The sequence below is a fragment of the Macaca nemestrina genome, chromosome 6 (assembly GCF_043159975.1).
Source record: "Macaca nemestrina isolate mMacNem1 chromosome 6, mMacNem.hap1, whole genome shotgun sequence".
Lineage (NCBI taxonomy): Eukaryota > Metazoa > Chordata > Mammalia > Primates > Cercopithecidae > Macaca > Macaca nemestrina.
This window is the reverse complement of record NC_092130.1, coordinates 84,595,820-84,619,080: the sequence shown is the minus strand read 5'-3', so window position 1 is coordinate 84,619,080 and position 23,261 is coordinate 84,595,820. Positions and strand designations below refer to the sequence as shown.

Here is a 23,261-nt window from a genome sequence, read left to right as displayed (position 1 = left end):
ATGTAGTTGTATAAATTGTTGGCTTCTTAATGATTTATCATTCATCTCAGTACTTCCATAAATTAATAATGGAATCATGCTTTAGTTTCAGAATATGCATATAGCATTCTCAGCTAATTAATTATATAATATCCCTATGTGTATGATTTTGTTCCAGGATCCAATGAGTTCCACCTACATAGAGGAATTGGGTAAAAGAGAAGTCACAATTCCTCCAAAATACAGGGAACTATTGGCTGTAAGTTAAATAATCATTTACTTTTATTTCACTGTTTCCTCTTTAGAATATAATTTCATGTCATTATTTTTACAATGTTTAAAAGTTAGAAAACATAATGTGCATGTGAAATTGTCATTACTCTGAAGCTCACTGCATTGGTTGGATGGGGCTGCTGTAAGAAAGTACCACAGATCAGGGGCATAAACAAGAGATTGATTGTCTCACAGTTCTGGAGGCTGGAAGTCTAGAATCAAGGTGTCAGCAGGGCTGGTTCCTGCTGAGGCTGTGAGGGAAAGGTATCTTTGAAGCCTATTCTTGGCTTATAGATGGCCGTCTTCTCCCCACGTCTCTTCACACCATCTTCCTTCTGTGCTTCTATGCATATCTCTGGGTCCAAATTTCCCCGTTTTGTAAGGACACGCATCATATTGGAGTAGGGCCCACCCTAATGACCTCACCTTTACTTGATTACTTCTATAAGGAACCTATCTCAAAATCAGGTCTCGTTTTGAGGTACTGGGGTTAAGACTTCAACATATAGATCTGGGGTGGGAGGCACAATTCAACCCACAATGGGCCATACATTTTGCCCATCTTAAGGATTAATTCTGCCTTCTCAACATCATCAAATTAATATTTGTTTCAGAAAACGGAAGGGATCACAGGGCCTCCTCCAGACTCTTTGGTGAGTTTACATACATGTCTTCTGATCTAAATTAATATGTTTTATATTTTTGGTTGGGGGAACAGGGCTATCAATTCTATATTTGAGGATTATGATTTAACTCATCTCCAAATCAAATGGAGTTTCTGTGTGTTCAGAGAAAGGGCTTGGTGTGAGGGTTGTTTCAGTGCTCCTGAGTCCCATAAGTAGGGTTTCTGAGGGGAAGGAGAATGAAGGCAAGAAAGTATTAGGATAAACTGCATGTTCATAATAATAGAATGAGAATATTCTAACATGTAACTCCTTTAGAAACGGGGAAGTGGAAAATAATACTTAGTGAGTATTCACTAAACCTACTTAGTGAGTAGCCGCTCGCTTCAAAACATACAGTTTGATCTAAGTTGTTTTATTAACACATCTCATTTGGTTGCAAAGGAATTAGAAAAATGCATTCTTCATTTGCTAGCTTTATTATCCATTCTTCCACTTCAGCGGTTCCCATAAGTTACCCATCACTGTGCCTGTTTCTGTAGAAACCCATGGGGCCAGATGATGCTATAGATGCCTTGTCATCTGACTTCACCTGTGGGTCGCCTACAGCTGCTGGAAAGAAAACTGAAAAAGAGGTATTGTTTTTAGTGTTGTTAAGGGAAACTTGTTAGGAACTATTTTGAACTTTAAAAGAATAACTTTTTAGTTCAGGCTATTCCAGTTAAAGTTTCCTCATCCATAAATCTCATCTTTAGTATTTTATTTTCAGGAATCTACAGAAGTTTTAAAAGCTCAATCAGCAGGGACAGTCAGAAGTGCTGCTCCACCCCAAGAGAAGAAAAGAAAGGTGGAGAAGGTATAATCACAGTCTACCTGACAGCAGTTGCTTTCCAGAGCCTGATCTAGCTCATTCAGGAAGCTGCCAGTAGCGCATTACCCATGAGGAGAAGCCATGATTTTTTCCCTCTCAGGTCTATCCGGAATAGGGAAGCCAATGAGGGTTATATTAATCATCTCCAGGCAAGCCTTGTGTGTTTCTGTAACTGCCTGGGAATGATTTTAGCACAGTTGTCTTGGTTGTCACCTAAGACCATCTCACCATTATGATACACAGAAGGGCAGAAACCAGAGAAATTGCACTCTTGGAACATAAAACCTTCAAGTTTGATTTTCTAAAGGACTTTGAGCACTGAGGATCACTAGAGGGACACCATGTCGCTGGTACTGCCCCCCACTCTCAGCTGTATTTCACTATGACATAATTCTCACAAATCGCAAAGGCAATCCTGCAGCTCTGTGCTGGCTGGGAACACATGTCTCCTCTGCAAACAGTCAAGATAATGCCCAGGAACAGTTTCTATCAGAGCTGCTTGTGCCTCTCCCCTCCTGGAGTGGACAGTTTATTTTTATCTGGCAGGCTGGGGAACAGTGGTGAGCACCACACCCCTGAGAGTGGGAGTTCCTCCAGCGATCAGCCATTGTGCCTTCAGAGAAGAAGGCAGCGGGGGCCACTTCAAGCTTCCCTGCTTTCAGCTTAGCAGGTTTGCTAAAGGTTATCAGAAGCCTTTTTAGAGACACAGTTTTAGAAAAAGAAAAACAGGGTGGTAACAGTTTACTACTTGCTTCTTTTTTGTGGTTGTTAAGAGTATTTTATAATAATATTACTATAGCTTTATGTCTAGCTTACCAAATAAGGGGTGAAGTGTGCCCCAGAGAACGCTGTTACTATAGAAACGTGTCTTAGCCCCAATTTCCACTCATTGGTAAGTTCTTTTTCCTTTCTCTCTTATGCAAGGTTTCAAATAAACTTGCCTTTCTAGAGCACTTCCCCAATCCACATTCAGTTTATAATCTAAAATGTATTTCACAAAGAAGTAAATGGATTGTTCAGGCTCCAGAGATGTCTTTTTTCATGCACAGAATTTTTTACTTTTAACAGGATACAATGAGCGATCAAGCACTGGAGGCTCTGTCGGCTTCACTGGGCACCCGGCAAGCAGAACCTGAGCTCGACCTCAGCTCGATTAAGGAAGTCGATGAGGTACTGACCTTAGAGTTGATTTACAAAGCGTGTTAGTCTGCACATTACAAAATTGGATGCATTCTGCATGTTTAGAATTCTTGCACAACTTTTGCTGGAGAGTAAAAGTGAACATTCTTCATTGTGCCTTATTTATTGCTGAGTCGTTAGCAACTAAGAGGGATAGTTAAGTGATTGCTTGTGAAACAGCTAGAATTTTAACATTTGAAATGAGCATGAATCTTCCTTGCTAGAGCTTCAATGACACCTGACTAAACAAGGTAACAAGGAGGCAGTGCCTGGCGGGAAATAGTGAAGTTTGGCAATTGGAAATTTGTATTTTCAGAAGAGTTCTGGGTGCTTCTCTTTATAAGAGAGGGAGATGTCTATACAAGGAGTGGGAAGATCCTTCATTTATCACTATGGGGAAAGATGTTGAAAATTTTGTCTCAAATTAAAATCAAGCAACGATTACTCCGTAACTAGAGCTCCTGCATATTTAGAGAATAATGCTGATAAGTGTTTATCCCACCACACTCCAAGATCTTAACAAGCCTCTGAACCAAAACAAGCTTATATCTGGTGTAGGAAAGTTTTAATATTAAATTATAATTTTTGTAGAATTTTTCAACTTGGTCCTTTTGGGGGAAAGAGGAAGGAAAAGAGAGAGTTGCCCGTTCCTGACAAGGCGGTGTTGTGGGGAGATGGAAAGGCAGCCTGGGATCCACAGGAGCTCACCCTGCCTCCATCAGCTCAGGCTGGGGGAGCTGGTAGGCACTGCTGTCACAATGCCCCATCTCTGCTGTCACTTCCTGTTCTGAGTCATCAGGGAAGGGGAGTCTTCCTGACTACCAGCAACTATCCTTGAGTCTAGGACTACCCTGGCCTAAGATGGGCCAGTTTCTATCTTCGACTTTCTTGGAGGGCTCACCGGCCACAGTGTGGCATGATAAGCTTTGTGATGGTGAACGCAGGGGAGCAAGAGAAGCAGTTCCTATCTTCCAGGACCAAGTAATGTACTGGGAAGAAGGGAAACTTAATTACAACACAATGTGAGATATACATTACTTAGAGCAGCCGACAGAAGCAGTGTCATCTTGAGGAAAGGGTGGTGTTGGCAGAACCCTGGGGGGAGTCAGGAGGCCAAGCTGAGTTGTGGCTTTACCACCTGAGGGTGACGGGGCCACAAGTATATTGCACTTTTGTCTCAGGCTTTTTGCAGACCCTTAAGGAGAGATAATAAATGTGGGAAGGGAGGGTGTAAACATGTTATAAACCCCACGATCAAAGGAGTCTTAAGAGTGACTAAAAGCAGATAAGCAGATGTTTAAAAAAAAGTGACATAAAATAAGCATGTGGGTAAGTAGTTTGGGAATGCGTATGAATGTATTAAGTTTCCTCTAGAAAACTTCAGAGTAGCAGCAAACTAATATTCCAGCAAAAAGAACTCTTCTTTTCCATTCTTATGACATAATAGTTGTATTATTCTGTTCTCATGCTGCTAATAAAGACATACCGGAGACTGGGTAATGTATAAAGGAAAGAAGTTTAATTGACTCACAGTTCCACATGGCTGGGAAGTCCTCATAATTATGGTGGAAAGTGAATGAGGAGCAAAGTCACGTCTTACATGGTGGAAGGGGGAACTCCCCTTTATAAAACCGTCAGACCTAGTGAGAATTATTCACTATCATGAGAACAGCACAGGAGAGTTCTGCCCCCATGATTCAATTACCTCCCACCGGGTCCCTCCCATGACACGTGGGAATTATGGGAGCTACAATTCAAGATGAGATTTGGGTGGGGACACAGCCAAACCATATCACTAGTTTTCCTTTTTAATCATATACAAAGTACAAATGTTTCTAAAGAGGATCTGTCAGTCCTCCAGATTCTTAACCTGAATTCTTAGTACCAGACTTAGTGGGTCCTTTACATCCTAGATAGTCTGATGTGATGAGAAGGCTCAGGAAGGTCGCTATCAGCCTGTAGGAGTGTCCATTGCCACCCCAGCACACCCCAGCACACCCCAGAATAGAGAGCTGTCTGTGGAAAACCACACAGTACTCCAGAGAGGAAACCCATGCCTACTTAGTATTCCTGTCATCTACCATAACATAAAATAAAAGTTTTTTATTCTATAATGATACCCCATTATAAGTCTCCCACATTTTTAGGTGTGGCTGCCTAGTCTAGTGCCATTTCAATTCAGTAGACTCTTTTTTTTCGATGCCTACTGTATGCAAACCACAGAGTAGGCATTTCAAGAATATAAAGATCAAAGAGGAAAATAAAAGCTCTGGCTGCATGTGTCATTCTCACTGTCCACAGCCTGAGATTAGTGGGGAGGACCATCTTAATACAGGTGACCCTGGATGTTCCTGAAGGCTGCTGTACCCTGACCTGGGGAGTGCTGCTGCATGATAGGATTTCTCCAGATGCCCAAATAGAGCATGACTGGAAATGTTTAAAAGGAAACCATGACTTCATCCTTTAATGAGAGTTTCTGTAAAACAGTAAAACTAAACGCAAGCATAGAACAGTGCCTGTTCCATTAAAAGTGCTCAATAAGTAGTAATTAATCAACTAACCAATCAGTAAAGAACCACACTCTTAGGCTAAGATGCAGATGGAGGCCATGGGTTGGGTTGGAATATGCCAAGTGAACCTCCTACCTTGATTTGTAAATTAAATCCATGCCTTGATACAGGTACTCCTTACATATTATGGGACTCACACTACCCACCAGCAGGTTAAATTGCAAGTGTTGTGTCGTAGCAGTCAGTGATCTACTATAGAACTACACTTTTATTGGTAATGCAGCTAGTTGTTCATGGTTTAGTAAGCTAGAGAAGTCCTGGCATTATTGAAGGGAGCCCTTTTAAAAGAGGTAAAACAAGTTATACATGGATCAGCCAAGATTTGTGATGGGCTGCTTCTGCCATTTCTGAACTGGGTTTAATGTGAAAATTAGTCGTATTTCCTCTCCCTTCCTTAGACAGCTGCCTCGTTGAGTAAGACAGATGAAAGCCATTAAAATAATTGCAACTAACTGCTGCACTGTGCTTACTGTCTTCAAAGAATCTTTTTATTTACTTTTCTCTGGTGATCTTCACAAGTTAGTGAGCTAGATAAGGGTTATTAGTAGCCACATTTTACAGTTGAAGAGACTGGACCAAAGAAAGGCTAAGTGGCTTCTCAAGGTCACAGCAGCTGGAAGCAGAACAGGGTAGCTCCCCGGGATCCCTGGCTGGGCTGCTTTTGCTCAGTCACCCACTGCTACCTTTCTCACAGCTGCCCACCATGGTCTTGTGCTTTGTAGTTTACAAAGTTCTTCCAGATGCGTTTACCAGATTTGGTCTTCTCTATAACACTCAGGAAGTACACAGAGGAAGTGATATCATCTCATTATGTGCATTATCCAACTACTTTTTTTTCCCCTCCATTTTCATCAGGCAAAAGCTAAAGAAGAAAAACTAGAGAAGTGTGGTGAGGATGATGAAACAATCCCATCTGAGTACAGATTAAAACCAGCCACGGTAAATTTTTAGCCACAGTGCATGACAACAGCATCTTGCCTTTGCATCTTGTTTTATTGCATCTGTACCCTTGATACTGTCAAAGGACATACCTGTCCCCCATTCAGATATTAACTCTGAAAACCCTGAACCTTTTTTTCTCTGCTCCCTACAGTTAGACCCCTTGAGGGATGGTTTGTCCCTGCCTGGCTTCCTAAGTAGTGACCATGTGGTCATTAAAATTCCCACAAATTTAAATGTTTTATTTATTAACAATTCTTACAAAAGATCCTTAAACTCAGAAGGAACAATCTGGGGATAGTTTTTTTTTCTTAATGCTATATGGATAAAAGCACCATAGGTCTTCTGAGGGGTAGATATGAATGTACAAGGCTTTACCAATATGCTAAGTTAAGGTGGTTTTGTTGCTATTGTTTTTGATTATGGTGAGGATGGTAGACTAACTCCTGTCATTACATTTTTGTCATTTACTTTTGAAATCATGCATATAAACACATGTTGGAAAATGGTTACAATTCTAAATTATGAAACCTCGTATCCAAAAAAACTAAATAGTGTTATAGGAATGATATCCACCTCTTCACTCTAGGTTGGAGAACTGGGATTTTTAAAAAGCTTTCATAAACATACATCTTTATTGCCAAAGAATTTTTTTTCCTATTACTCTATCCAACAGATGAAAAACATTTTTTAATAACTTAAAGTAAATGTGCGTTCTATTTGGTAACATCTTGATTTTTACAGCTCAGCTGCTTTTTAAATACTTTATAAAAAGTAAATTTGAAACACAAACTCATGTGAATCTAAGAAAAAAAATTAGTTGACATCTCTTATCCTGGAATTCCCAGAAACAAACTTGATGGGACATGAAAGCAAAATTTTCTATTTCATTTCCAATGAGTTTTAATTTTATTTACAGGATAAAGATGGAAAACCACTATTGCCAGAGCCTGAAGAAAAACCCAAGGTTAGGAAATACATTTTTTTTCTGATACTTAAAGAACAATAGACATGTAAAGTATGAATTAAGATAATTTTGACAGTCCGGAGTTCACTGTGCAGACTTGCATGCTAACCGAGTGCAGAGGAGATGGTAACACTTGGCTGATACCTGTGGCTCCTTTCCTTATATTTTAAAGATGATCTTATTTTATTGTATTTTTTCATTATATACTTTCTTTTTTTTAATAAAATAAAATAAATTTGCTAAAAAAAGATGATCTTCCTCAAAAATCATTACTGGACTATAAATTTCTAGTAAAATTTATTACACACTAGAAACTGATGTCAAGAGGGCCCTTAAGTCAGATTAAGCTAGCACTTTTTTTTGATGCCTACTGTATACAAACCACTTTTTTTTGATGCCTACTGTATACAAAATGTGCAGGCATTTCAAGAATATAAAGATCAAAAAGGAAAAGAAAAGCTCTGGCTGTGTGTGTAACTCTCACTGTCCATCCTGATCAAATTCTCTGATGATTCTGTTTTGCCTTAAGTTGGTAGTAACCTGTCACATATAATCAGCAACATTTATTAATCACTTGCTATGTACCTGGCACTGCACCAAATGCTTTTTGGATATTATCTTTGTGAGTCCTCAGTGAATGAGGACGGTACTGTTGTTATTCCCATTTTACAGTGAGGAAATTGAGACACAGAGGGCCTATGTAAATAGCCCAAGGTCAAGGTGCTAGAAAATAGCAAGCCAAGCCCAGGACTTAGAACTCAGGCTGTCCAGTCTGAGTCCCAGCGTCTGAGTCACATGCCCTTCTATCATGTTACTGTTGTTAGTGACAGTCTCCACATGCCCTAAACTAATACCACTCCCCTGAAAGAACAAGGGGTAGCAGAACTTTCCTGCCAAAATCCCACATAATCATATGAACAGAGTATATGATCCATGTTTTCACTTATTCAGAAGAGAAGTCATGAGGAAATAGGAAAATAATCACATTTTAAAAAATTATACAGATCTTCATTGTAGAGAACAGGCAATTTTATTTGAACAAAATTCTTCTGAAACTAAAATATCAAGGAAACATTTGACCAAATAAACCATTAATATTTTTGCGGTACTGAAGTGTTTTGTAAGTATTTCTTATTTGTTTCATGAAAATTTTATCTTAACGTTGATAAATGAAAAAATACGCCCTTTATAAATTAGCTTTGGGTGTTAAGTATGGCCTCATTATGTTAATCAGGGAAAATAATTGTTCCATGAAAACTTTTTTTTGCAAAATAAAAAAGAGTCCGCTTGTAATATACAGAACTTCTTATATTACAGGCTCGGAGTGAATCAGAGCTCATTGATGAACTTTCAGAAGATTTTGACCCGTCTAAATATAAAGAAAAACCATCTAAGCCAACTGAAAAGACAGAAGTACGTTTCTAAACATATTAATCTCTAGTTTTGAGGTTTGTGATCTTAAAAAAAAAAAAGTGAGACAAACTATTTTAGCATGAAGCAGTCTATTAGAAAGCCTAATATGCCATCGTTTTTCCATGTCATTTTTGTCTTCCTTTTTGGATGTGCTTTCTGCCCCAACCTAACCCTGATATTCTTGCAACTGAAGTCCTGCAATGACTCCTTCAGGAAAGCTCTGGAAGCCATGCCTTCCTTCTTGTCCCAGCTTCTGTAACTGACCTGGTTGAGCTGTCATCACCCCTCCCCTCTGGGTTGCAGTGGCCTTTCTGCAGTCTCCTTCATGTCCATTGGACTCATTCTTTCTCAAGCATGTCTGTCGTCATGTCTTTCCCATCCCTACAAAAAAAAGTGCCCATTGCCATATTCTTGACCCTGTTTTCTTTCCTACCAAACTGTGTCCCTGTGTCAATAAACTGAACAATAAGTATGTGTGCGTCCCTGGCTTTTCTCACTTGGCTTCTCTGTCTTGATTGACCTTTCTTTCTAATTCTAGATCAGCTAAAGTCTTACTCATCCTTTCAAGCCTCTGCTAAGATATGGCTTTCTTTATCTCCTGCTTTTCCCTCCCTAAACTGGATCCATCCAACCTTTATTAAGCAGAACACAACATGGCAGAGGATCTGTAGTTCTTTTTTTATATATCACTATTCAAGCCTTTGTTACAAAGAAGAGTTTAGCTGTTTTAGTCCCTCTTTAACGCTAACATTTATGCCAAGTTTAAATGGGTAGTAAGCTCCTTGAACGAAGAGATCATATCCTATTGATGACCATCTGCTGAGCACCTTGCCTATAGGATAGGCTTCCATAAATGTCTAGATTTAAAACAATTTGTTTAAAGGTTTGCTTCTGTTTTTTGTTTGTTTTGTTTTGTTTTTTTTCTTGAGACAGGGTCTCACTCTGTCTCCCAGCTGGGAGTGTAGTGGCACAGTCTTGGCTCACTCCAGCCTCAATCTCCAGGCCCAAGCAATTCTCCAACCTCAGCCTCCTGAGTAGCTGAGACTACAGGTGCATGTCACCATGCCTGGCTAATTTTTGTATTTTCTGCACAGCTGGGCTTTGGCCATGTTGCCCAGCCTGATTCAAACTCCTGGACTCAAGTGATCCACCCTCCTCGGCCTCCCAAAGGGAGGATTACAGGCATTACAGGCATGAGCCACCACACCCAGCCTTGAAACTTCATTCTTGTGATAAAATAAGATGGGACAGTGGTTCTCAAACCTTAGCATGCATCAGGATCATCTGGAGAGTTTTTTTAAGCACAGACTGCTAGACTCTACCCCCAAAGTTTCTGACTTAGTACATGGGGTGGGGGTCTAAGAATCTGCATTTCTAGGTGCTCTTATGGTGCTGAGGCTGTTCAGGGATTACACTTCGAGAACTTGTGGTTTATTATTACTACCTTCCATTCCTACATAGCGGTATATAAAGTGCTCTTAGATTTATATAAATACAGTATTTTACATAATGCTATGTTACATAATAGGCATATTTGTTATACATAATGACAACTAACTAATAGAAATAATAGCAATAATTGCTCAAATGTATTGAGCTTACTGTGTTCCCAGGTACTATGCATAGCACTTTGCCTGCATTGTCTCATATAGGCCCCTTACGAACCCTTCAGCTGTGGATACTTTCATTGTTCTCTTTTTACGTATGTGGAAACTCAGTTTCGCGAGTTTCAGTAACCTGCCTAAGGTGAGAAGTAAAACCAAGTTGGAAAAAATGGCAACTGAAGAGTCTTAGCATGCTTTGACTTATTTACTATTCAGCAATCCTTAGGTATTCAAGAGAATCATGTTCACACCATATAATATAGCAGAGTGTCTTGTTGGTCTACCATTGCTCAGTCTTATTAACCAAATGTTTCTAAAGTTGTTGAGAGTACTTGCATCTTTCCTCAGGAATCTAAGGCCGCTGCTCCAGCTCCCGTGGCGGAGGCTGTGTCTCGGACCTCCATGTGTAGTATACAGTCAGCACCACCTGAGCCAGCTACCTTGGTGAGTGACTCCCTGGGCATTTGAGCAGTGGCTTGAGAAGGTGCTCTTCCTCCTCCCATCGCTCTCTACCATCATTTTATCTATTCTGACAAATTAAAAATAAAATCTGATATAATTATAGTATCTGTTGTTTCTTTGGGCTTCAGAGATGTTGTAGAAATTCAGACTAAGATTTAAATTTTTAATTAAATTACTCCCAACTGTATTTTTCTCTACTCTTCTGAAATTCTAGTTCCTCAGCTATTGTGGATAATCCTGCTTTTTCACTTTTCTGCATCTTTTAAGCCTATTTGGATTTCCACCGAAAGCCCAAAGTTACTTTTTACTGACTTTCCTGGTAGAATAACGTGCACTAAAATCATTATGATTCCTCCCCACTCTCCCAACTACAGAAGGTGAGACTGACTCAATTTCTTTCTCTTTCCTTCTTCTTTTCGTGCGTCTCTCTTACTTTCTAATTTTCATATGAAGTATAATATATAACAAGCTGAATCTTTGTTTTCTTTTGATTTTAGAGTTCCCCCCCCCAATTAGTTAATGATAGAATTTGACTCAGGGAATAACATCTGAGGGAATTATATTTCATTACTGCAGAATTAGTACCTCTTCCCGCTGAACATCTAACTTTCATCATCTACTGTGCCATTGTTCTAAATGCTTTACAGTGTCTTCCCATTAAATTTTCACAAGGACACTATGAAGTCTGTCCTGATCATCCTCCTATAATAGATGAGAGAAATGAGGCTTTGAGTTGACCTTGATCCACTTGATGTTTCAGAGCCTCAGCTGAGATGAAAGATATGGCCCCTGCTCTCAGCTGTCTTCAAGCCTAGTGTGGATATGAGACCTCCCCAATTTTGGGGGGTTTCCGGGTACTCTTCAGGTACTTTTTACAACATGGGTGCCTGGCCACAGTGGTAAAGAACAGGAGAGGAGGGGGGACTCTAGAAGGACTCTGGTAAAGAAAGCAGGCACAGAGGCCGTGATTGGAGTCCAAACAACAGTAGCCAGCATTCCCCAGGAGAACTCTTGTAACCAAAACCTGCACCTGCACCACCTACCTCATCTGCCAAGTGTGACTGCCAGCCTGACTGTAGAGCTGAGCATTGGATTGTTCGACAGCAAACAAAACAAAACAAAAAAAGCTCTTGTTTTCCCCTTCCTCATCCTCCTTTCCAGGGCCTCAACTCCACCAACTCTGGCCATGGTTGCCAAGGTTACTGTCACTGAGGCAGTTGGCATTTCTGGGATTGTGACACCCTCGAAAGCCAGAAAGAATAGCTGTAGAGTGTAATAAAGGTCAGAGGACTCAAGAAAGGCATGCAGATTAGAGAGCTGAAGGAAGACAAACCAGAGGAAGGAGATGAATGCATTCCCTGGGTGGTTCTTGTGTGTATAAAAAGAAAATTTGTTAAGGAAACCCAGAGACCTGAGTTATAGTTGTTGAATTTGATAATATCAAATATTACAGAAATAGAAATTTTAGTCCTTACTCCTGTTTCCAGATTCCTTCGTTCTTAAGTCTGCTTCTTCTCCTAGGTTTTCTTTAACTGTTTCAGTAATTTATTAAGCAAGAGGTTGGCAAAGGGCACAGGTCTGGGGAAGCAGTGGTTTCCAAGGATTTTGTAGCATAGAGTATGAGAAAACAGAATTGTAGTGTGAGCAGGTGTCTTAAATCATGTAGCAACTCACATTGCTTGGATAAGACTTGGGTACCAGTGCAACTCTTGATGTCCTTGATTAGAGTATTGCAGCTGTTACTACTTAATGCTTAATTTAGGTATAATCCCAAACAGGTTCGAAGCCTCAGGGATTTTTTTTTTTTTTTTTTTTTTTTTTTTTTTTTTGTAGCTCTTGGGACTAAAACGCATACAGTGTTCAGCCACTAGGTGGTGCTAAATCACTTTCCTAGGCTCCCTCTCTTTGGTCATCTTTCTTTTGCAGCGCAGTTTATCAGAAAAAAAGCTTTACTTGGCCGGGCGCGGTGGCTCAAGCCTGTAATCCCAGCACTTTGGGAGGCCGAGACGGGCGGATCACGAGGTCGGGAGATCGAGACCATCCTGGCTAACACGGTGAAACCCCGTCTCTACTAAAAAAATACAAAAAACTAGCCGGGCGAGGTGGTGGGCGCCTGTAGTCCCAGCTACTCAGGAGGCTGAGGCAGCAGAATGGCGTGAACCCGGGAGGCGGAGCTTGCAGTGAGCTGAGATCCGGCCACTGCACTCCAGCCTGGTCGACAGAGCGAGACTCCGTCTCAAAAAAAAAAAAAAAAAAAAGCTTTACTTGCTTGAAATGATGGCTAAAATATAAAACAGAAACATACTTTTACCCTAAAATTTTAATAGGTGCTCATTGTGAGGTCAGAGATTTTAATAATAAGATTAAACTCTGAGATTGTTTAACCCAAGGACTTTTACACTTTTGTTTGACCAAGAAAACAGTGGGAAATTCATTGATATTGCATTCCCATCCCTATACACTGGAAGCAGCAGTTTAAAGAATAGTATTGGCCGGGCGCGGTGGCTCAAGCCTGTAATCCCAGCACTTTGGGAGGCCGAGGCGGGTGGATCACGAGGTCAGGAGATCGAGACCATCCTGGCTAACACGGTGAAACCCCGTCTCTACTAAAAATACAAAAAAAACTAGCCGGGCGTGGTGGCGGGCGCCTGTAGTCCCAGCTACTCGGAGGCTGAGGCGGTAGAATGGCGTGAACCCGGGAGGCGGAGCTTGCAGTGAGCCGAGATCGCGCCACTGCACTCCAGCCTGGGCGACACAGCGAGACGCCGTCTCAAAAAAAAAAAAAGTATTTATCCCTTCTGTGCATGATGCATTATAAATACACACACACACACACACACACACACATATACACACTGTTACACTTTTTTTTTTTTTTTTTTTTTTTTTTGAGGCAGAGCCTCATTCTGCCATCCAGGTTGGACTGCAATGGCATGTTCTCGGCTCACTGCAGCCTCAGCCTCCTGGGGTCAAATCTATCCTCCCACCTCAGCCTCTTGAGGAGATGAGACTACAGACATGCACCGTCATGCCTGGCTAATTTTTAAAAACTTTTTGTAGAGGTGGGATCTCACTGTGTTGCCCTGAATGGTCTCAAACTCCTGGGCTCAAGCAATCTTCCCTCCTTGGCCTCCCAAAATGCTGTGATTGATTACAGGTGTGAGCCACTGTGCCTGGTCCTGTTCTCTTCATTAAAAAAGAAAAGTCCTGGTCATGAATCATTAAGTTGATTTTTATGAGCCACTAATGTATAGATCATTCGCTTTATTTTCCCTTTACACTATTTATCCTCTGTGTTCATCCAATGTCATTTTAAATACCAGCATGGCCAGAGTTCATTACATTTTGAGGGAGCACATTTCATTTTGAACAATCGGACCAAAAGTAGACAGTTCTCACTGTGCCATTCAGGTTAGTTGGTCACAGGCAGAGTCACCAGAACCAGCCCTGAATCCCCTTTGGTCAGTAGAAGCCCCTTGGAGAAAACAGGCATCCGAGCTTCCTCTTCTGAGACGAGCCAGGCTGTCCCACAGGAAATGGAGAGGAATGGCCTCTTGTGGGCTCTGAAAGTCTTTCCTGTGCCATCTATGGAATGATCTCCATAAAGACCACGTCTTTCTTCTTTCCTGGTATTCAGCTTCTCTGTGGTACACCTCAATCCATGGTCTTTCTTATTTCTAAACCAACTGTGGGTCAGGTCTTGTAAGTTTCACAGTATCAACATATAATTTGTACACAATGTTTAATATAACAAATTTGCTCAAATGTTAAACATTTTGTTTTTTAAACATGGATTCTAATTCAGTTGATAAGTTATTAAAAGATAACGTGCCTTTTGTCTGAAATAATGATATGCCTTTCTGAATTGTTTGATAGCATATGTTTTAAAGGGAGTGATTAACCACCTACTTAATATATCCACTAATGCACTTCAGAAGGGCACGGTGCCAGACGATGCTGTAGAAGCCTTGGCTGATAGCCTGGGGAAAAAGGAAGCAGATCCAGAAGATGGAAAACCTGTGATGGATAAAGTCAAGGTAATGGCAACTGAGATGCTTCTGGAAAATAACTATCATTGATCACTTCCTCCCCCTGCAAATAAGTTAGTCATTTGTTTTGTTTTTTATATTTCCCGTAAAACGTGACCAGCTGGCTTTTTCTATTATTGCACATATCCTGTTTAATAAGCTAAACCTGAATAAGCCACATTGTTGAACCCCCACCATGGATGGACGACATGCACAGACCAGAGGCCTGAGTCTCATCTTTGCCCACCTGCATTGACATTGCTGGGACTTGGGAAGGAAGCAGCAGATGCCTGCTGCTCCTCACAGCTGCCTTGCAGCCCAGCAGGCTTTCTGCTGGTGCCTGAACCTGCCAGATTAAGTTGCTGTAGGAACACTAAGCATATGGCCATATGTACTTCCTAACCTAATGACAAATTTGTTTACCTCAAATCTAGTCACTCAGCATTAATTTTATGGGGAGAAAAAACATACTAACAATGAAAATGGTATAATTTTTATTCAGGAGAAGGCCAAAGAAGAAGACCGTGAAAAACTTGGTGAAAAAGAAGAAACAATTCCCCCTGACTATAGATTAGAAGAAGTCAAGGTAAACAGGCTGGAGTCTTTTTCTATTTTATTTTAATTCATACTGAATTCATACACGGAACACAGAGACTTGGGAACAGACCTGGAATATAAAGATGTTATTTCTTTGTATTTCAAACACCAAATAGTATTAGTCTACTCCTAATAGTGTTAGAACACCAGATACAAAGCTAAAATATTCCTAATGAGACTTGATCCTCAAGTGAAAGAAATCTAATGTCTAGGTTGCCTAATGTTTTCCTTTCTAACCCACAGCTTGTTATAATACCAGAAATATTAAAAAACCTTATGTAGATAGGAGAACTAAAATGAGGAATAGGCCGGGCATGGTGGCTCATGCCTATAATCCCAGCACTTTGGGAGGCCAAGGCAGGAGCATCTCTTGAGCCCGGGAGTTCAAGACTAGCCTGGGCAACATAATGAGACCCAGTCTGTACAAAAAAATCAAAAAAATTAGTCAGACATCGTGGCAAGTGCCTGTAGTCCCAGGTACTTGGGAGGCTAAAGTGGGAGGATCACTTGAGCCCAGGAGGTAGAGGCTGCAGTGAGCCATAATCGTACCACTACACTCCAGCCAGGATGACAGAGCGAGACCCTGACTCAAAAGAAGAAATGAAAAAAACTAAAATAAGGAACTATTATCTTATATAAAAAAAAATTAGCAACTTTCAGATGTAAGTTGGAAAAATAAGAGAACCTATCTAACATTGAGTATAGTGTTAAGTTGCCCCATTTCCTCTATTTTGAAAGTACAGATTATAGAGAACAAAGGAGGAGACCCCATTATGAGTCTTGTGGTTTAAGTGCAGTCACTTAAATGAGGCAGATTCACGGACAGTTTAAGAAATGTCAGTCATCTTCGTAGCAGGCCAAGATTTAAAAGAGTATTCAACTAAACTTCATTAACAATTCTAGAATATCAAATTCTTGCTTCTCACTCATCCTTGTGCACTAGCCCATTTATTTAGCAGACACAGGAACTAGACTGAGCTCTCCATGATTGAAAGTTTATTATTCTGGATACCTTATATTTGCTTCTTGTGTTTTACAATTCAGTTGCAGCCACAGTGTTTCTGTTAATTTGGGCTCATTTGTACGTTGCTTTGCAAAGTTCCTAGAGAGCGTGCTAAGGGCCACACGTTCTGTCTCCACTGAGTGCCCATTCAGTAGCGGCTGGTCAAGTGCAGGTAAATTCTCTTCATGATAGGTGATTGGTTGGTGATTTGCTGTCTCCCCTTACTGAATTTAGTAGTAGTGTTTAAGGAAGCAGTTGATTCACTGTCCCTGATCACTTTATTCTGTAGTCATTTCATCTTCTTCTGACTTACCTCACACAGTAGTAATTACCTATTAATATTTTCAGGCAATAGCTTCATCTCATTTAAATCCTATGTTGGTATTCACCAGCTATGCTCCCATCAGGTCTCTTCAGTGAGATTCAGCTCCCCAAGGGCAGGACACAACCTCCCCTTCCAGACACAGAATGATGCAGTGATGGAAAATCGATTTAAGTTTGAGTAGGGAGCAAAAGTGCCCCCAGAGTCCCAGGCATCACTTAGAAAATTTTCTACCTTTACAGCTAAGAGATGGTGGAGAACAAGCACAGGTTCAGCTTTCCCCTGTACCTGAAGAATGGTCAGAAGGCGCAAGTCAGTCATGAGGGAAGCAGGTGATACAAGTTGAATATCCCTCATCTGACATGCCTGGGGACAGAACTGTTTCAGATTTCAGACAATTCTGGATTTTTGAATATTTGCCTTATATCTGTTGAGGAGCCCTAATCTGAAAATCCAAAATGCCCCCGTGAGCATTTCCTTTGAGTTGTCAGGTCAGCACTCCAAAAGTTTCAAATTTTGGAGCATTTAAATTGTTTTCAGATTTTCAGATTAGGAATACTCAGCTTGTACCTCTAAACCATTGCACTTCACATTTTCAATGAAACAAAAACCAACCTTAACCAGTTTCTCAGGGGAAATATATATGTATATCTTTGTATTTACTTATTTTTGTGTAGGTGGATAAATGGAATTTCCTATTAGTATATAGATCTTCTTTTACTAAAGAGCCCACATGCTTTCTTCATTTTGTCCTATTATTCAAGTGTGGCACCTGGAGTCGTTTACAGCTTGACATAATCTGAACCATAAGTTGCAGAGCGTTTCACCGACAGGTTAAACTCCCTGAGGGCAAGACCTTTGTCTTTGCGATTTTCTGTTGTATTGCCAATGCTTAGGTCAGGCCTTGGCATGTAGTCCTTGCCTATGAGTTAGATGTGTGGCTTACAAGGTTAACCAGCCCACCCCCATGTAGGTAAAGGACTTGTCCCGCACTGTCCTGCAAACCCCAATCACAGCACCACATACCACACTATGCTGACTTGCACCTTTTCCTCCTGTGATAGTCTCTGGGCTTCTGAGGTCACAAGCCATACCTCGTCCACTGTGCAGCCCCCGTGACTCGGGAATGCCTGGTGCTTGTGAGCTGTTTGTTGACATGAACTAATTAGAGCTTATTCTCTGGTGAGAGAATCTATTTCCTGACATGATGGATCTAATTTAAAATGTACGACAGCAAGTATAGCCTGTAGGCAGGCCTTTTGTAATTTTTGCAAGGTTTCATAACTTGGATAAAATGTAAAATGATTTCATGCCATGTTTTTTCCCCCCGGATAGGATAAAGATGGAAAGCCACTCCTGCCGAAAGAGTCTAAGGAACAGCTTCCAGTAAGCAAACCAGTTTTCTCTAAGGATATCTTTTCCTTTTGGCCCTGATTGCAATGGTGTTTGTTGATACATTTCCTGGTCCTTACAGCCCATGAGTGAAGACTTCCTTCTGGATGCTTTGTCTGAGGACTTCTCTGGTCCACAAAATGCTTCATCTCTTGTAAGTCCAAAAGTCTTGGTTTTATTTCTTTAGTTTTTTTTTTTTCTTTGAGACAGAGTTTTGCTCTGTCATCCAGGCTGGAGTGTGCAGTGGCGCAATCTCCGGTCACTGCAACCTCCACCTCCCAGGTTCAAGCGATTGTCCTGCCTCAGCCTCCTGAGTAGCTAGGACTACAGGCGTGCGCCACCATGCCCAGCTAATTTTTCTGTTTTTAGTAGAGATGGAGTTTCACCATGTTGGCCAGGCTGGTCTCGATCTCCTAACCTCATGATCCACCCACCTTGGCCCCCCAAAGTGCTTGGATTACAGGCATGAGCCACTGCGCCTGGCCTATTTCTTTAGTTTTAGAGTGGCAGAAATAAATGGAAACTGGTGACTTAGAATCTGACTGGGGGACTGAGGAACAATCATAAAATTAGTGGCCCTCAACCCACTGTAGCCATTCAAAATGTGTTGCACCATGAAATATTGTCCCAACACAGTGGATGCTTTTAGTAGTGTAACTAATATCAAGTACCAGTACCCCTATGAAAAGAGAATTTAAATGTAAGTTTATCCAAAATTACTCCTCAGACAACTTTACCAATTGATATTTCTACAATTTACCATTTCCCAAATTGCCTCCTAAGGGAACTTGGCTCTGTGTGGATTATAGAGTCCCTTAAAGGGAACTCTGTTACTCGAAAAGTTTGGACAATATTGGGTACTGTTAAGCAGGTTTCTCTACTGTAGGATTTTCATGGCTTTTTATATGCAAATATATAGTGAGTCTGTTAGAGTTCCCAAACTTAATAACTGCAGAACCTTTTCTTATGGAGTCTAGTTTACCTATTTATTGGGAACTCAGTTTTTAAACCACTGAATGTATTATTAGCAGTCAGTTAGAAAAGGGATTATAACAGTTTCTATGACAGTGGCATGGAAAATATATTTATATCAGTTGGAGAATAGACAGAATGACAACTAGAAGAAATAATGATTCTTTGGAATTGCCTGAAGTTGTTGCTTTTGCTGAATGAAGCAATAAAGCCCCTCAAAGAAGAGCTTGCTAACCAGAGCTTGTTCTTCTCCGTACCCCTGTAAAAGCATCATGCTGCTCAGTCACCTCATCCTGTGACCTTCCTCTCATCCTCTTCCATACAGACCACATCACAGCAAAGCACTCCAGCCTTGATTTAGAAACTGTAAGACATGATGAAGAATACAATGTGAGGAGTACCCCAGGAATGTGGAGTCATAGCATTACACTGATGCAGAACAGATGAACAAATAGTGGGGAACAAGATCTCAATTCCCTTCCTCCTCCTATCATTATTATTATTATTACAATAGTTAGGGGTGTTTTTTCTTTTAGAAATTCAAAGATTTGGAAAAAGTAACAATGAATTTATATGCCCCCCTCAAAGATATATGGCCGTGAAATGGTGAGATGAAACAACCATGAAAAAAAAAAAATCTTAGAAAATTAGCAAAGGAAACATTAGTGTCAACAATATAGTTAATAAAGTGGAAATAACTAATCATCATGAGAACCAAATAATCAAAATAGAAAGTTATTTAAGGGAAAGTTTCAAGAACTTTGGGGGAAAAGTATCACATATGGCTCATAATTAATGTTCATCTATAAAAAAGTAGCTCCATGCTCTTTGAGAATAATAAAACAGAACAGAAATGCTATGTAAAAAGAAACACTTAAAACTATTCCCCTAATAATACTGAGATCACATTGATAATAGACTATTTTAAAACATCAAAGATATTACAAGTAAAAATCTTTGAGAAGCAGTCAAAGCAGTTTTCCTGTGACACATTGTCATAAAATACCTTCATCAATAATAGAGATAGAGAAAAAGAGAAACCTGATAAACCAAATGCTTATTGAATTTTCAACTGAAATTTCTAAAAGTTTTAATAAGGTAACCACCCAAAACAAAGTAGCAATAAGCATACCAGGAAATGAAACTAGCAGCATGAAAGTTAACTGGCCAATAGTTGTTTCTTTTGAAATAACAAATACTTTATAAAATACTAGCAAATGCAAAAGGAAAAAAACCTTATGAAAAATACAGTTAAATTTTAACAGAGTAATATAATAATGTATGAGATCAACTAAATTATTGCTAGTTTAATGCCAATAGTCAGTTGGTTTTTATGAATTTTTAACATTTTACAAAACACTGGTAAATATAATAGAGAAAATAATCTTACTAATAAAATGTAACATAAATGTGAGAAAATACAATAATCAGTACAAGAGTACAACTAAATTATTAGGAAACACTATGTACAACAATTTTCTAAGATTAAGCAAAAATATAAAACTGCATAATTCACAAAACCTAAAAAAAAAAGACTGAAGAAAATATTGCATTGGTTTTCAAACTCTCCTTCTACTGAAGGTTTAAAGATGACTCCTGCAGCTGTTGAACACTCAGTTCTTATGTGGATAAATATGTCATGAAAAAGATGGGGTCACCTAATTGCTTCTATGAGTAATTATGGTGCTAATCTTAAAATGTGACGAATATAACTGTATCAGCTAAAGTTACTTAAACATGTAGATGTAAAAATTACATACAACATACATAGAATATAACAAACAGTTAAGAAATTATTTGCCATTATAAGTATTGATTGATTATTGGAAAAATTGTCAATGTATTGTAGTGGTATATCAAATAGAAACAATTATTTATGTCCATGTAAAAGATCTATTTAAAATTTTACATATACTCATATTATAAATAAAAACGTTTTAAAAAGTAGGCAATCCCCTAACGTGTTAAAGAGTCTTTAGTTTTCAGAATCAAATATTCAATATCATGGAGGCATTTTCCTTAAAAGCAGAAACTATGAAAAGTTTATTGTCATTTCTGCTTATTATCGCATGGAAGAATCATTAACAACACAAGAAAAAGAAATGACAAACATTAAAAGGGAACATTTGAATATATTTGTGGATAGCACTACTTGTAGATAATACATTTGTAAGTAACATTATGCCATGTTTATTAGTAACAACAGATGAGAAAATGTAATTAATATGAGATCAGACTTACGTAAACTACAAAAGGAGAAATGATCAGAAAAATAAGGACACAAAAAAATTGTAGGCCATACATTGTCAGTTTAACTAAATATCTTAAAAAGAATGATGACAATTCAAGTCATTTTTATGTTAATTTTTTATTAAATAGCAATAAGATACTTTTTATAACTCAATAAAATTATTCAATGATATATTTGAAAAATAAATGTATAAAATTTGAAAAAAATACTGAAAAGCGTTTTTCAATACTTTTAGTTAAGATTAATCCAACTAAACACTAGCATATGTTATACAGTAATAATAAATAGAAAATACAATAATGTTGATCAAAGCATAATCATTGGAAAAATTGAGAAATGGACATATATGATTTAGTATTTTTAAAAAGAGTGAAAAATCATCTTATGCTTTTGTGTAGTGTTAGATGAACTAAATAACATGTACATATAGCTTTGCAAAACAAATTTCCAGACCATAGGTTGTTTCATACTTAGTATTAAAAGGCTTAAATAATAAGTCAATCAGATAGATTAAGAAGAGACAATACAAATGTTTCAATATGTCATTCTTTTCATTTGACAACTTGTTATTCTTTTCATTTGTCATATAAGCAAAGATTTCTCATAACTGAAAATGAATTTAGTACATTTTAGATTACCTAAAATATTACATTCTAAAACTGCTTTACAGGGTATAAATGGACAATAAGTATCTTATAGTTATCTAAATTAGTTGAAATGATCTCCAATAATAACATGCTGCAATAAATTTCTGAATGTTGGTATCGTTGTAATGTGCTTTTCTCCATCTTTCGGTAAAATTTACAATTCTCTTTTTTCAAAATAAGCTATCCATAGTTGGAGTCACCAAAGAGTTCTGGACTTTTTTCTGGTTTTTCATCAACAGTTATACCTAAGGTTTCTGTCAAAAGGGAGTATTTGAAATGAAGCAAATATTCAATATTTTTTAAACAAAAATTATTTCAGAAAGTTGCTAGGATAATATTTAACATTGAAAAAAAAACCCTGAAACCTGACACCATATACCACAATATACAAGCAATAGTAGTATATCATTTTACACTGATTATCAGAAATAAAAATACGTCATAAAAGTCAAATTCTGGCAAGCAAGGCCATAGGAAAGCAGGCATGCGTATTCATCACTTTTCGCAGTATGAATTCCTAGCAACATCTGAGAGGGCAGTTTGGCAAAATATAGCCAGCACCATAACTTACTCACTAGAACTTACTCAGAGCAATTTTAAAAGAGCTAAAAACTTTGAATAATCTAAATGTACAACAGGAGATGTGTAAACAAACCATGGAACTCTAAGTTATTATATTATTGCATAGTATTTAGAATAATCAATATGAGAAGGAAATAGAAATAGGAAATTGTATAAAATAATACAATAGAGAAGAGTTTAAATTTCTTCTAAAATTATATGTTATGAGTCTATTTGGATCAAGAGAATAAACAGTCATTAAGCTATCTTTAAGAGTTATAGTTAAGTGATGGCATTGTGGTCATAATTTTATATACAACATGTCACTCATAAAATTTTTTTCCATAAAAGAAATTTGAAGATGCTAAACTTGCTGCTGCCATCTCTGAAGTGGTTTCCCAAACCCCAGCTTCAACCACCCACACTGGAGCCCCACCCCGTGATACTTCGGTAAGCAGCACATCTTGTTTGGGAGATAAATATTTCTTTTTGTGCAGCCACAACTAGAAAGAAAATAGGGCACCTGTTTAAAGCAAATGAAAACAGGCAGAATTATTAGGAAGATCAGGCACCTTCTAGTTCAGAAGAGCCGAGACTGATGATTTAGG

General features: G+C 38.9%; 1 protein-coding gene and 1 long non-coding RNA gene across 24 annotated transcripts in view; one reads left to right on the top strand and one right to left on the bottom strand.

Annotated features, from left to right (window-relative positions):
- LOC105484017 (calpastatin) overlaps positions 1-23,261 on the top strand; it is a 110,615-nt gene that overhangs the window by 76,443 nt on the left and 10,911 nt on the right. For 22 of the 23 annotated variants that reach the window (XM_011745274.2, XM_024793585.2, XM_071098685.1 and 19 more), the window contains 14 exons: positions 158-238; positions 867-905; positions 1,418-1,510; positions 1,645-1,731; positions 2,815-2,916; positions 6,351-6,434; positions 7,354-7,401; positions 8,719-8,814; positions 10,767-10,862; positions 14,816-14,917; positions 15,411-15,494; positions 18,166-18,216; positions 18,305-18,376; positions 23,005-23,103. In XM_011745274.2, the coding sequence (XP_011743576.2) occupies positions 158-238; positions 867-905; positions 1,418-1,510; positions 1,645-1,731; positions 2,815-2,916; positions 6,351-6,434; positions 7,354-7,401; positions 8,719-8,814; positions 10,767-10,862; positions 14,816-14,917; positions 15,411-15,494; positions 18,166-18,216; positions 18,305-18,376; positions 23,005-23,103 (1,134 nt within the window). The remainder of the gene's footprint in view (positions 1-157; positions 239-866; positions 906-1,417; positions 1,511-1,644; positions 1,732-2,814; positions 2,917-6,350; positions 6,435-7,353; positions 7,402-8,718; positions 8,815-10,766; positions 10,863-14,815; positions 14,918-15,410; positions 15,495-18,165; positions 18,217-18,304; positions 18,377-23,004; positions 23,104-23,261) is intronic. The other variant, XM_071098686.1, reaches the window with a different exon arrangement.
- Positions 10,795-12,160, bottom strand: LOC139363824 (uncharacterized). Its single transcript, XR_011624854.1, has 3 exons — positions 11,924-12,160; positions 11,466-11,582; positions 10,795-10,947 (listed from the first exon to the last, which is right to left on the bottom strand). It is a non-coding gene; the product is annotated as an uncharacterized lncRNA (long non-coding RNA).